Source organism: Myzus persicae, unplaced genomic scaffold (genome assembly GCF_001856785.1).
Source record: "Myzus persicae strain clone G006 unplaced genomic scaffold, MPER_G0061.0, whole genome shotgun sequence".
Classification (NCBI taxonomy): Eukaryota; Metazoa; Arthropoda; class Insecta; order Hemiptera; family Aphididae; genus Myzus; species Myzus persicae.
The window spans coordinates 176384-188706 of NW_019100515.1; the positions used below are offsets into that span (position 1 = coordinate 176384).

A 12323-nucleotide genomic window follows, 5' to 3' on the forward strand; every position below is an offset into this window, starting at 1 on the left:
AACAACAAAAAAAATACAATGAATATAGTTAATAAACAAATTCCATAATAATAATAAACAAATTTGTTGAAATTCATTTGTTTATAGTGTTTATACATTTCTTTTGTTTTGGGTGAAGTATGTATAATTTTCCCATTAATAAAATAAAAATATATCTTGCGTATACCTATCTATAGTATCTATAAAAGTAATTAAAGCTTAAAAAATTAAATTATTTTCCATTTTATGTTTTTTATTAATTGCATACTATTCTAACGATGTATACATGATACATCCTTTATATTTATTTATATATACACAATTATTATTCAACTATTTGATTTTTTTTATTGTAACCCGGCAACGACGGGTATTTTAGCTAGTTTCAAATAAAATTATGAATTGAAGTAGTAAAAAGTAAGTAAAAAAATTGAAGTAGTGAATACCGCCATCATGCGTGTAGGTACTTATTATTATTATTTCCGTTTTTAATATATTTTTCGAATAAAACAGCGTCCCATTCGTCAGATCATCATATCAAAGACGTACCTACTAAGTAATATCAAATAATTCGTTTGGGTTTTTTTTTGACATTGGGCACTCTACAAGAAAAATGTTATACTTAGTAAAGCAGATTATTAAGAATATTACCTACCAATCAGTTTTTGTACGTTGAACTTTTTATGATATGTATAATAGGTATATTACATAGGTAGAAGATTAATTTGTTTTTCTAAATTGCATAGTCTCATGTAGGTACTCATAACTTGCATACAAATTGTAGAACCTGCCGTAAAAAAAGCCAAGCAACATACACAGATAACGTCCTTAAGTCTTAACTTTAAGGTCAGAGAGAGAAAACAAAACAATGTGTGTTAGTGTGTTATTTTGCTAAAATCCTCAATTTAGTTACCAACCTATTTTGTTGCAAATTAAAAAATATTAATCATAGACGTGACACTTTTTGACTTTAAGCATAATATGACTATTTTCTATTCACAATGACATTTTCAAAATATATAGACTAATTTTAAGTTATTTATAGTTTACATCATAAACCTATTAATACCACGTTGTATGGTATTTCGGTATTGCATTTTGTCTTATATGAGTAGAGCTCGAATGTTTATGACCAAAATTTCATTAGAATATGCGTTGAAAAATTTAATATTATGCAAATATATCAAATAAACCTATTTACAACAAATATATGTGAAAAAACATACTCAACAAGGTGTTAATATTAATTCAAAATAAATTATAAACGCTATTAATGTGTACTAAATATTATATCTATTTTAAACAATTACAAAAATAATGTAGTAATTCAGAATAATTTGTGTTTTGTAAATGATTTTAAAATAAAGTCATCGCAAAATACATAATAGAAACTAAATACTATAAATATAAATATATAAAGTAAAATACATGTCAAGTAAGTTAAAATATAATTTAAACATCATCAAGATTACACTACGTAACAATGACTTTGAATGGATTTTCAAATTGGCTTCAACTCTACTTTCGCTTATAACTTCTTGAGATGTTTTCATAGGCAAAGCATCGTCGGGATCAAATTGTTCTATAATTTTTTTAATTGTCTTATAACATGGTTCGCAGCAATAAATATCCTCGTCGAACCACGTGCTCCAACGTGTAATCACTGGTTCTGGTGCTTCATCTTTAAATATGTCTGTCCTTGCTGGACATTCAAGAAGGATTTTTTTGACAGACGAAATAAAAGCTTGTCGACCAACGGAAAACCACTGCGGATTCGCTCGGCTACACGATGTAAAGGGTGAGCGAGACAAGTTACACGAAGCGTTTTTGGGGAAAATGTTTGGACCGCTATACCGGCCTTTACCGGGTACGGTGCCCCGTCGCTAACTAACAATACAGCATTTTTGTGTTCTGCTCCTCGAGGTCAAATAAAATGCATAGATCTATCGAGGAGTTGAGCTATTGTCGTACTATTTGTTTTTTGCTTAATGTCCACTGTTAACAAGCATGACTTTACCATCAGGCACCTCAGAATCAAGTACGATCACAATAACATTGACTATATGGCGGCCGTCTACATCGATCGATACCCACGTTTTACAATTAAAAACCTCGACTTGCATTCTAGTCAAAGTTTTTTTTATAAATATCATCTACACAATTTTTCCTTCGGGTCGACGATTCGTCTGGGATATTTTCTGGGAGTATGCTCCTCTAAAAACTCTTGAGATCTAAAATTATTTACCGAGTTTTTATTTTCCAACGAATTTTAGCCGTCCGTTTATATTACATTTAAAAATAATATTATAAATATGCCACTAAATCTGGAAATTATCAATATATGCATATATATGCCCGAAAATGTCAAATATGCAAAAAAGGTTTGTCTATTTGTGATATAGACTTCGTGAATCAAATTTACACCACAATCCGGTTTAATTTTGGGTATGCGAAAAAAATATGATAAGACATAAACATCCGATCCCCACTTATAAGTTTTGACTTTTGAGTTAATATTTATAGCAATTGAGTATATTATTATAATCCTCGGTATAATTATGATGTATCTAAGAATTGTTATTCGTTTTTTTCAAATATTAGTTCAATATACAATATTACAAGGTAATAGAAAAATAAATAACCAATAATAGGTAATAAAAATAACTTAAAAAATGTCCTTAGACATAGTTCGACACAGTGACTATCATCTTCGTTCGGAATCGTTTTTAATGATTTAGATTTTACATCAATTATAATTTATAGTGACCTAGACACTTGTCGACAAAATACACTCAACATCAGCTTACAGAGCAGAGCTGGTTCCAGGATTTTAGTTTAAAAATTTAAAAATTATAACAACAATTGATTACTGTTTAATATAAAATATTGATATATTTTTCACATTTCATTATACACGGTTTTACTTTTTTTACATTCGAGTATTTACACAGGTTTGAATTTTCGAAATTGGAAAGAATGCAATAGAGGTATCCATTGCATTCGGCAATCCCAGAAAAAAATGTTTGACAGTAAAAAATTGTTTTGAATTTTAGTAAACACAAAATTTATTAACACATTTATAAAACAATTAAAATATAAATTAAAAATTAAAGAAGTTGAATTCAATAGTAATCAGTACTTACTAAATACAGAGGTACAGTTAAGTGAGAACTTTCTGAATTATAAATAACTTTCTAAAAATCTTAGTACATATTATGTTTATTGTGGTCTTTTTTTTGTGGAAAACAGATATATACATGAAACACTCGAATTAAAGAAACCAGCTTTTATTAATCAGTCCATTAACTTATTTTCCACGTTTTAATAGTGAAACACATTTTTGAAGCTAATTTCTTTTGATTTGTTCACAATTAATAAAATGTGAATCTTAAATCAACCTCTAGTTTAAAAATATTTTAGCACCCTTTGCTAGGTATTGAAATGTATAATCACATTACTTCATTTTCAATTTTCTAAAACATTCTGTTGACGATTGAGAATGTAGTTTGTTTTGATAACCTTCACTTGACTATGAAATCGAGATCACTTTAACATGCAAGTATTAATAAAATATGTATTAATCGTTATCCTTTCCATTGTAGACATCCCAAAGAGTGATTTTGTTATCTTTATTGGCGACAGCCAGCATGTACCTGGCTTTCCAAAATGTTACTGACAATTCAGAATACACAATATTCATGACTCCAGTGGAATGGGAATCCAAAACAGCTAACAGTTTCATGGTCTTCCAAGAAAATAGTCTTACAGTTAGATCCCAGCAAGCAGCAGCGACTATTTTATCGTCAGGTCTTAGCAGCAAAACATTAACCCCGGGATTTGTAATCTTAATGTTTCTATCCAAACTTAGATTACCCTCTGTAATATAAAATGTGTTTATCACATTTGAACTACCAGCACAAATACCTTTGGTCACTTTATGATCCACATCCAGAGCCATCAAACATTCAAGTTCAGGAAAGCTATACTGATTAACAATATGATCTTCCTGCCATACAACAACCGTATTTGCTTCATAACCACAAAACACATAATTACCAATTGATTTTACAACCATCAAATCTCCCAAACTGTCGTCTTGGTGTGGATTAAAATCAGTTATTTTATCATAAGTGTCGGTGGAGTAACAACACATTGTAGACTTTTCTCCTTTGCACAATAACATGTTTGTTTTGTACAAGGCCAATTTACAAAAGCCAATTATTTGGGTTGATAGTGTATGATGGAGCTTGAGTTCTACACCATCTATCAGCCAACATTTTATTTCGCCAACTTTGTTTTGCGACACTAATTGATTTTGTCTGGTCAACACCTCAAGAGTCATTATACACACTGTACCAGCTTTAATTTCATTTTTCAAACGGTTAGACTGAAAACATAAAAACAAAAATATGAACATACCATATAATAACTGTATGTCTTATAACACAAATTAAAATGGATATATTTTAGAAAAGGTTTCAACGAAAAATATATATTTTAATTGTACTCACTCCAAACACAAACTATGCTTATTGGAGTGGTATCATTTTAACTTTCTGTTATTTTCATTTTGTATAATATTTTATTTAATGATAAATAAATATTATTATTATTATTGAAACTCTTAATAAAATCTCAAAAATATGTCTATTAAACAGAAAGATTTGAATACCAAAATTCTTACCTCCATGTTCCAGACAAGTATTTCTCCGCTTAGAGTGCCGACATAGAGAACATCACCATCTAAATAAAATTTCATGCAGTACGGAGTATATTTTTCACATTTCAACGTGTAAACAGGAGATGGTAATTTTTTTGACATTTCTCTTTTTAAAAGATTATTTCAAGTTCAAATTAATTAGAACTTTATTAAATATTTACTGCAAACAGTGAGGAATTATATGTCTCAGAATTTTGAGGATTTTGAAATAACAGAATCGGTGAATTACCGTTTACCAGTAGCCTGACAGCAGGTGAACTACAGTCTACAGAAAAAAAAACAGAATTCTTATCAGTTATCACGCTTACATCTCCGACTATCACTGATAAAATTAATAATCATTTGTACGTATCCAATTGGTCTATTTTAACCATAAGCTTTTAAATAAATTCAAAAGTATATGATTATAAATTCACATTGAATTGTTCATAAATTCACCTTGATTTTAATGTACATTAGCATAGCTACATAATGCCAAGTGCAAACTCTAAAAAGAAAGAAATCTATTTAGTTGTGTACTTATGAAATTCACAACGCCATTAATTGAACTCAATAGTTAATAGTTCCATGTTGTAAGTTTAATATTTTGAAGCGCACTTAAGTACAGTTATTGAGTAATAATATTAAGGTTTATTTGTTTGAATCACGAATTGACATAGATCTTAATTCATAGTTAGAATACATATTAAAATACGACATTCATAAAATATTTAAATACTCACTGCAGATTAGACACAGCTTCACACTTGATTTTTTTTCCAAATATACGTAAAATAAATATTTTATAATTCCTTTGTCAGAATTTATCACTTCTTCATTTTGTCATTTGCGAAAACAGGTACACTTTAATTTATATTTCCCTTTTAGGTGCTTTATTTCCAACCCCGGGTTCTGAGCTACCATCCAACGAGAATTCCATTCCATAATATTTAAATTTCTATAAATTAAAACCTAGAATAATTAATAATAATTTTAATTAAATATGCATCACCCTATAATATACAACTTATTTTTGGTCCAACAAATCATATATTTATCTGTTTTTTTTTTAATTTGTTATACTGTACCTATGGCATGTCTCTTTTTAAAAAAAATATTCAGCTTTGTCAGTTTTTTCTTACTGAGCTAATTAGCATGCATTTTTACATTATAGCAAATATTTCAATCACTCCGGTAGCAAATGTATTAGTATATAAAAAATTAAAACAGTAATATCCTCCAATATCATCTATTGATTTGTTCAAAATGAATGTGCCAACAGCAAATTAATCAACAAGTTGTAGTAAAATGATAGATCACTATATACTATACAATTAGAACCTACTTAATTACATTAGTTAGATACAGTAGGATTAAGGATAATATTATATTCACTTATGTATTATTATTACTATTGTATTATGCTTTGAGATTAAACCAAAATTATTAAATACAATTTGTACAGCCTATAACAGGAAACAACATATCCAAATCTCAATAGATGGAAACCTAATCACAAAATTTAATTTAATATAAATTGATATCATAATATGATGCAAACTAGACACAAAAAGGAAAGATGAAACCATAATGGACAACCTACAAATTTAGATTTGAGTAAATACAAAATATTGTTGTACAATTAAAACTACTTATTCATAATAAGTATGTAATCAATTTTTCTTCATCACTATGTGAAATTAATATTATAATTAAAACTTATGCACCATCTCTTGTTCCATAACTTCTAAATATAATACTCGTTATTCATTAGTTAATAAAACAAACCGAACATGATTTACCATGATTCATAAATGTTTAATATTACTAAAAAATGTATGTTACAAAATTTAGTTATATGAAAAATAACTTAAAAATCAAATACTAGTACATTATTTTTTTGTTAAGTATAATTTCAATTTTGAACTGTTACTTTTGAGCTTCTGGTTCAATACTATCATTCTCTGCTTTTAACTTACTCAATCTGCCCATGCCTGGCCTATAAATTTCTATAGCTGGGCGATCCTTATTTCTAATACGACGATCAGTCTTGGATTCTTGACGGCGATTATCTACTCGTTTATTGTAAGCAAACCTTTTATCTGTATCAGATCGATGTTTTTTATAGTTCTCAGTTTCACCACTTTCAACTGTTTCCTTATCATCATGCCATTTACTATGTTTTGATGATACACTAGTTTTATTTTCTGAATGTCCTGGTTTCAATGTTTCTGATTTCTTTTTAATATCATTATCTTCTTTGGGCATATCTATATTAATGTTTTCGGGTTTAGAGGTAATATCTTCTTTTAAATCATTATCAAAACATTTGTGTGAACTATTCAGCTTGGCCGATTTAATTTTAATCTCTATTTTTTTTACTTCATCGACTTTAGTTGTATCTTCACTCTTAACTTTATGACTTTCATCACAGTATTTGTTTTTTTGAACAGTTAATCCTATATCATCTTTATGACTTTTAATAATTTTTCTAGAAAAAACAAATAATATCAATTAATAGAGTAATAATATAATCTTGTTATAATAAAATATAAATATTATATTTTAAACATTGTATTTTCCCAAGATTAACTACATATTACTTTCTTGATTTTTGATCAAGTATTGTGATTGAAATGAAAAGCATGAATTTTGAAAACTTCAAGAATTTGTATTAAATAGGAAAATAATAAAAATTTAACTCAGTAATAATGAGCAGGTGGGTTAAGCTAGCTTTAATATAAAATATTAATGAGAGGGATCCGATATCACACCTGAGCGGTATAACAATTTGAATCCACAAAAACGTTGGCATGAACAGTTCCAAAATATCTATTTTTTAACTTTTCTCCTAAACTATAATAGTTAGAAAGTTGGTTGATGATAGCTCTAATAAAATAATTATATAGCTCAAGGGATTATCAAGTAAATACAAAATATGAAATAAAATTTTTTTAAAAACAATTGTTTAATTTTTCAGAGTTAAAAAAGTTATTTTTAGCTAGATTTTCATTTAGTAGAGTAGATTTCCGAAACTGGAAAACGGATTTGTTAATTCAGTAATTCACTACAAAGCTTTAAAACTGAAAAACATACAAAAAACACCCAATAAGATTTGTTTTCATGTTTTTTAAAGTTCTGTTGTGAAGTAACTATTAAAGATAAAGTTCTGAAAATCTTCACTAAACTTCTCCTAGTCAATGTGAATTTCTCAAGAGCCCAAACAACAAAGTCCACTCTCCAGTTTCGGAAATCTATCTCACTAATTAAAGATGAAATTTTTTTTTTTGTTTGGCTGTGCACACTAATGTTTTTCTGGATTCAAATTGTTATACCGCTTGAGTGTGATTTCAAAAAATATTCATATTAAATACACTATTTGTTAACAATTTTTTAAATAGTATTTAATTAATAAAACAAGCAAAATGGCTTTAATGCTTCTTAAATTCAAACTAGTTATATTCAACCTACTGTATTCCTATTCTACTATAGTTTAATAACTTCTTAAAAATTAATTTGCAATTAATAATTTCCTTAAAGTACAATTTCGGTTCAATCATTTTATAATAAAATACCAAAATATTACCTACAGTTAATACAATTTTAAAAATTAATAATCAAGAAAATTAATAATATTACATCTCTGACTTGGCAAAAGTTTTTTAACTAACAATAAATTCATCATTCATATTTTAAACAAAGGTAAAGTTAGATGCATAGACATCGGGGAGTGCAGTCCTTGTGGTTATTTGTACGACTTTTATTCATTAATTTGTTTAATAATGTTTGAGCCACAAAATAAAAAGTTCTATAGGTAAGTGATAACCCATGACTCATGAGGATGGAGTATGAACAAACTTAGGTGACCAGTTTAATAAACCAACCACTAAAAGTGATATTTAAATCTAGAGTATATTTGATGATTAATATTAACTATTAAGTATATAATACAATTTGAAAATTTGGCAATTATATAATAAATACATAATAATGTATATTTGTTTTAAGAGTTTTCCCTAGGTATTATTTTATTGCATTTTCAAATCCCCCGTTGACATACAATTTTGCATTTGTTAGTTTTAACATTTTTTAGTTATTTACCAGGACCACCATCGAGTTTAAATATGATAGTATGGTGTACAAGTTAATGAATGGAAATGCCTACTATACTCTCGTCTCAAAAAAGAACAATCATTTTTTAATCCGATTAGCGAGTTGAGAACCATGGATCATGCTAACCGGGCATTGTTGATGGGAGATCTGCAGAACTGACAAAAATAGGTCAAATGACTGGTTATTCTCTTTTGAGACAGAATATAGTGCAGAAGTATCAACAGTTATATTCTGCCATTGAACACTAAATATTTTAGAGGGTATTTTACACTTAGCATTCAGAAAACAGAGAATAATTTTTTTTTTCGTTCAACTTGATACAAGATTTGAATTATCATTTAATGTCACTCCTTAAGTATAAATTTGATGCCACTGTTTTTATCCAATAAAAAAAATAATTTGACTTAAAAATTCAATCTACATACTTTTGGATTGTATCTTTCACTGGTTTTTCATCAATTACTCTTTTACTGATTATGTTGCTTTTGGTGATTGGTTTGGGTTTAATGAAAATTTCTTTTTCCACTTTTTTGTTTCTCCAAACTTCTTCTTTTTCCTGTTTTCTAATAAATACTTTTTTACGACGTTCATCCTTTTGATTTACTCGTACACGTTGCCTATCATTCTGCTTTGCTAAATATTCAAGTAATGGTGTACTCAAGTCCTGTTCTTGAGATTTATCTAAGAAAGTAAAATTATTCTCAAAATTAACAAATATAATACATTATTCAATAAACATATAAAAACATAAAATAATCGTTTTACTTTACCTTCAACAGATTCAAAAAAGTGTTGTGTAGTTTTTAAAGTGGTATCGATAGTCTTCTGTTCAAAATTACGTTTAAACTCTAAAAACACTGGGTTCTCGTGTATCTTACCCCAATTTGCATCTCTATCTAATTTTTTTTTTGGTATCCTCTGGTAAGGTGCTAGTTCAACAGTAGCTGGATACTCGTCACCTACAAAAGTATTAAAAGTTAATTTCATCACTCATAATAAAAAAAGCATTTATTACCAGTGTCGTCAACAAATACGTAGCCATCAAATTTGTCAGTAAACATATACATATCGTCTTCTTTAAGAAAATTTATATACACCCTTGAATGATGGAATGGTGCTGCATGTGGATCACCGGGTATAAAATACATGTAATTGAATTCAGGCAGAGGAGACACTTCATTGAGAAATCTTTCTTCAGTCATAGTCGGAGGCAATCTCCGAACAACCACCTTTATAGAAAATTATAAAGTATTCTTGTTGTATGCGGTCTACCCCACGTTCCGGCAGGTCATATGCGGTTTACCAAGTGTATTTTATATTTTATTAAAATACTAATACATTTATAAATTGTTAACTCATCTAAAAAACTTGAATATTTAATACAAGATTCCTCAAAAGTTGTTGTAATAGTAGTTCAAAAATATTAAACATGCAAAGGTACGATTTTTTTTTTAGAAGCATTAGAAGTTCATACTTTGACAACATTTGTCAAAATCATAAAATTTACAAATTATTTTGTAGTTACTGCTAATTATGACGGCAGCAAAGATGGTGACATACGATGAATTATTTTTTATCTATACAATGTTTAAAATCTCATAAGCTTTCCAAGTGGGTATATTTTTTGTTGAGAGCCATAGTATCCACAAGAAGATATCAATTTGAAGAAGTCCATTTTTTTTTAAATGTATTAAAGTATCTTCTTCTGGGCTCTGACTGAACAATTAAATAACAATTAATATATTTAACAACTTTGATTACAATAAAGTTTAATTGTCGCCACCGTCGACTCAGTAGATGCATACGACAAGATTACAAGAAAGCCAATCATGATAATTACATTGAATTGTTTAAATATATTTTAATATAATATGATAATACTTTTAGAATCCAACATTAAGACTAGTTAAAATTTATTTTCAAATATATTAGTTGTATAAACAAACATAAAACAATTGCAGTATGTTTGTAATTATTCAAATCCTAAAGTACTACATATACAATATACATTTAAGTTTTTAGAGCTATTTTTAAATATTTGCTAAAAATCAAGGGCAAGCACAGACTTTAGTTTTGGATATATATAGTATAACAACAGACTGTTTTCTAATTTTTCCTAACCAAAACCAGCTTATATCTACACTTTCTTTATTTTATGTTAGACATTGAGACTCACAATAAGAATAATTTTATAGAATTAATTTGTTTTGAAAAGTATGATAATGTTGTAGGGTAAAATAATCTAAATAAAATAAATATTTTACTTAAAACCTAATGGATAATCTAATACACAAACAAAAAATATTTAGTTATTAAGAGATTGTTTACAGTCCAATGTTTTATAATTGGTGGCCATAGATTAAAAATAGGTTCTGGTGCAGAATATGAATCTCCTGTTATAATTGTCCAAACAACTATGCTTCAAGTAAAATTATCACATGATATAAATAACTCAAGTTGTATTAAAGTAGGTTTTTAGATAAAATAATATTTTTAGTAAAAAATAATTCATTTTAATTTTTAGTTTAAATCTGGATGAACAATCAATATTTTAATTTAAAAAGCAATATATAGTATTGTTATGTTTGTATTTTTTTAGTAATTGTCAATTGATTATGTTATATAAAAGAACAAAATACAATTATTATAAAAAAATGATTACTTTTTTTTCCACTATTTTTCGATCATCTTTAGATTTCTGCCTGTCCAGTGCCTTAAACAGTGACAGCAAAAAGTCATCAACTTTTTCAGTTGGTTTTATAGCTTCAGTATTTTCTGTAACATATATTGTAAATATATTATTATTGACATTTATTCGCGAGAATCGACAATAAATCAATTAAAACCTGTACAAAAGTTAATATTTCCTACCTTTTATCATTGTTGATCATTTCTTTCGAAGTATACACCGAATACCGTAAATCCACAATGTTGTAATTATTGATGTAATGCAATACAAAATATGTAAACTGTTGCGTATCAAATAAATGCAACGAAACTAGAAATAAGAATCATAGAGTAAGAACTTGGTCTATGATAAGAATACTACTATCAGACAAAACCAAAATAATATTAAAGATATCTTTAACCGTGGATAACACAGTGAGTGGATATCACGGCTATAGATATGAATGGTTGCGCGACGGCATATAGCGTGTTGCAGAAGAAAACGGCGTTATATGTTCTTATCAAAAACCTCTAGATTACTAGCGCTTTTAGCGGAATTTGTGGTGTACCATTAAGTTGTCATATTATTTTTCAAATCCCGGGTTTTTTTTCAAATAAAAGTTGGTTCATACATAAATATATTTATATATTATGTACCTATTATAATATACATTTATTTGATTACATTTAACCTATTTTGTGTGAATATTAATATTTAATGCAGTCTAATTACTATTAAATATTATATAGGTGTATAATAATAGTTGTTTTATTAAATACAAAATATTAATAATTACCTACCTATTAACTGTTATTACTAATCACAAAATCAATAACTTTATAATCTCTGTGTCCTGCTATAAGT

At 27.6% G+C, this 12323-nt stretch overlaps 2 protein-coding genes across 3 annotated transcripts; both read right to left on the bottom strand.

Annotated features, from left to right (window-relative positions):
• Window positions 1-3556: 3556 nt before the first annotated feature.
• Window positions 3557-4801, bottom strand: LOC111029431 (guanine nucleotide-binding protein subunit beta-like protein 1). Its single transcript, XM_022308429.1, has 2 exons — window positions 4664-4801; window positions 3557-4366 (listed from the first exon to the last, which is right to left on the bottom strand). The coding sequence occupies exons 1-2, from the start codon at window positions 4799-4801 to the stop codon at window positions 3557-3559; spliced, it is 948 nt and encodes a 315-aa protein (XP_022164121.1).
• A 1112-nt stretch (window positions 4802-5913) lies between these two features.
• On the bottom strand, window positions 5914-11853 carry LOC111029513 (regulator of nonsense transcripts 3B). Of its 2 annotated transcripts, XM_022308530.1 has the most exons (6): window positions 11663-11853; window positions 11454-11566; window positions 9807-10020; window positions 9562-9750; window positions 9217-9472; window positions 5914-7169 (listed from the first exon to the last, which is right to left on the bottom strand). In XM_022308530.1, exons 1-6 carry the CDS (start codon window positions 11670-11672, stop codon window positions 6608-6610), a joined length of 1344 nt encoding a protein of 447 aa, XP_022164222.1. In that variant the 5' UTR covers window positions 11673-11853; the 3' UTR covers window positions 5914-6607. The 2 variants fall into 2 exon arrangements, with proteins under 2 accessions (XP_022164222.1, XP_022164230.1); XM_022308538.1 differs by lacking the exon at window positions 11663-11853 and having other exon boundaries at window positions 9807-10507; window positions 11454-11567.
• Window positions 11854-12323: the final 470 nt, after the last annotated feature.

Bases quoted from the DNA above. Each gene is read 5' to 3' on its own strand.
- LOC111029513 (XM_022308530.1), bottom strand. The intron at 9,751-9,806 runs GTAATAAATGCT...ATACTTTTGTAG, and splicing joins CGTATTTGTTGACGACACTG to GTGACGAGTATCCAGCTACT. The intron at 7,170-9,216 runs GTATGTAGATTG...TGTTTTTTCTAG, and splicing joins GTGAAAGATACAATCCAAAA to AAAAATTATTAAAAGTCATA.
- LOC111029431 (XM_022308429.1), bottom strand. From the start codon at position 4,801: ATGTCAAAAAAATTACCATCTCCTGTTTACACGTTGAAATGTGAAAAA. The intron at 4,367-4,663 runs GTAAGAATTTTG...TTATGTTTTCAG, and splicing joins TACTTGTCTGGAACATGGAG to TCTAACCGTTTGAAAAATGA.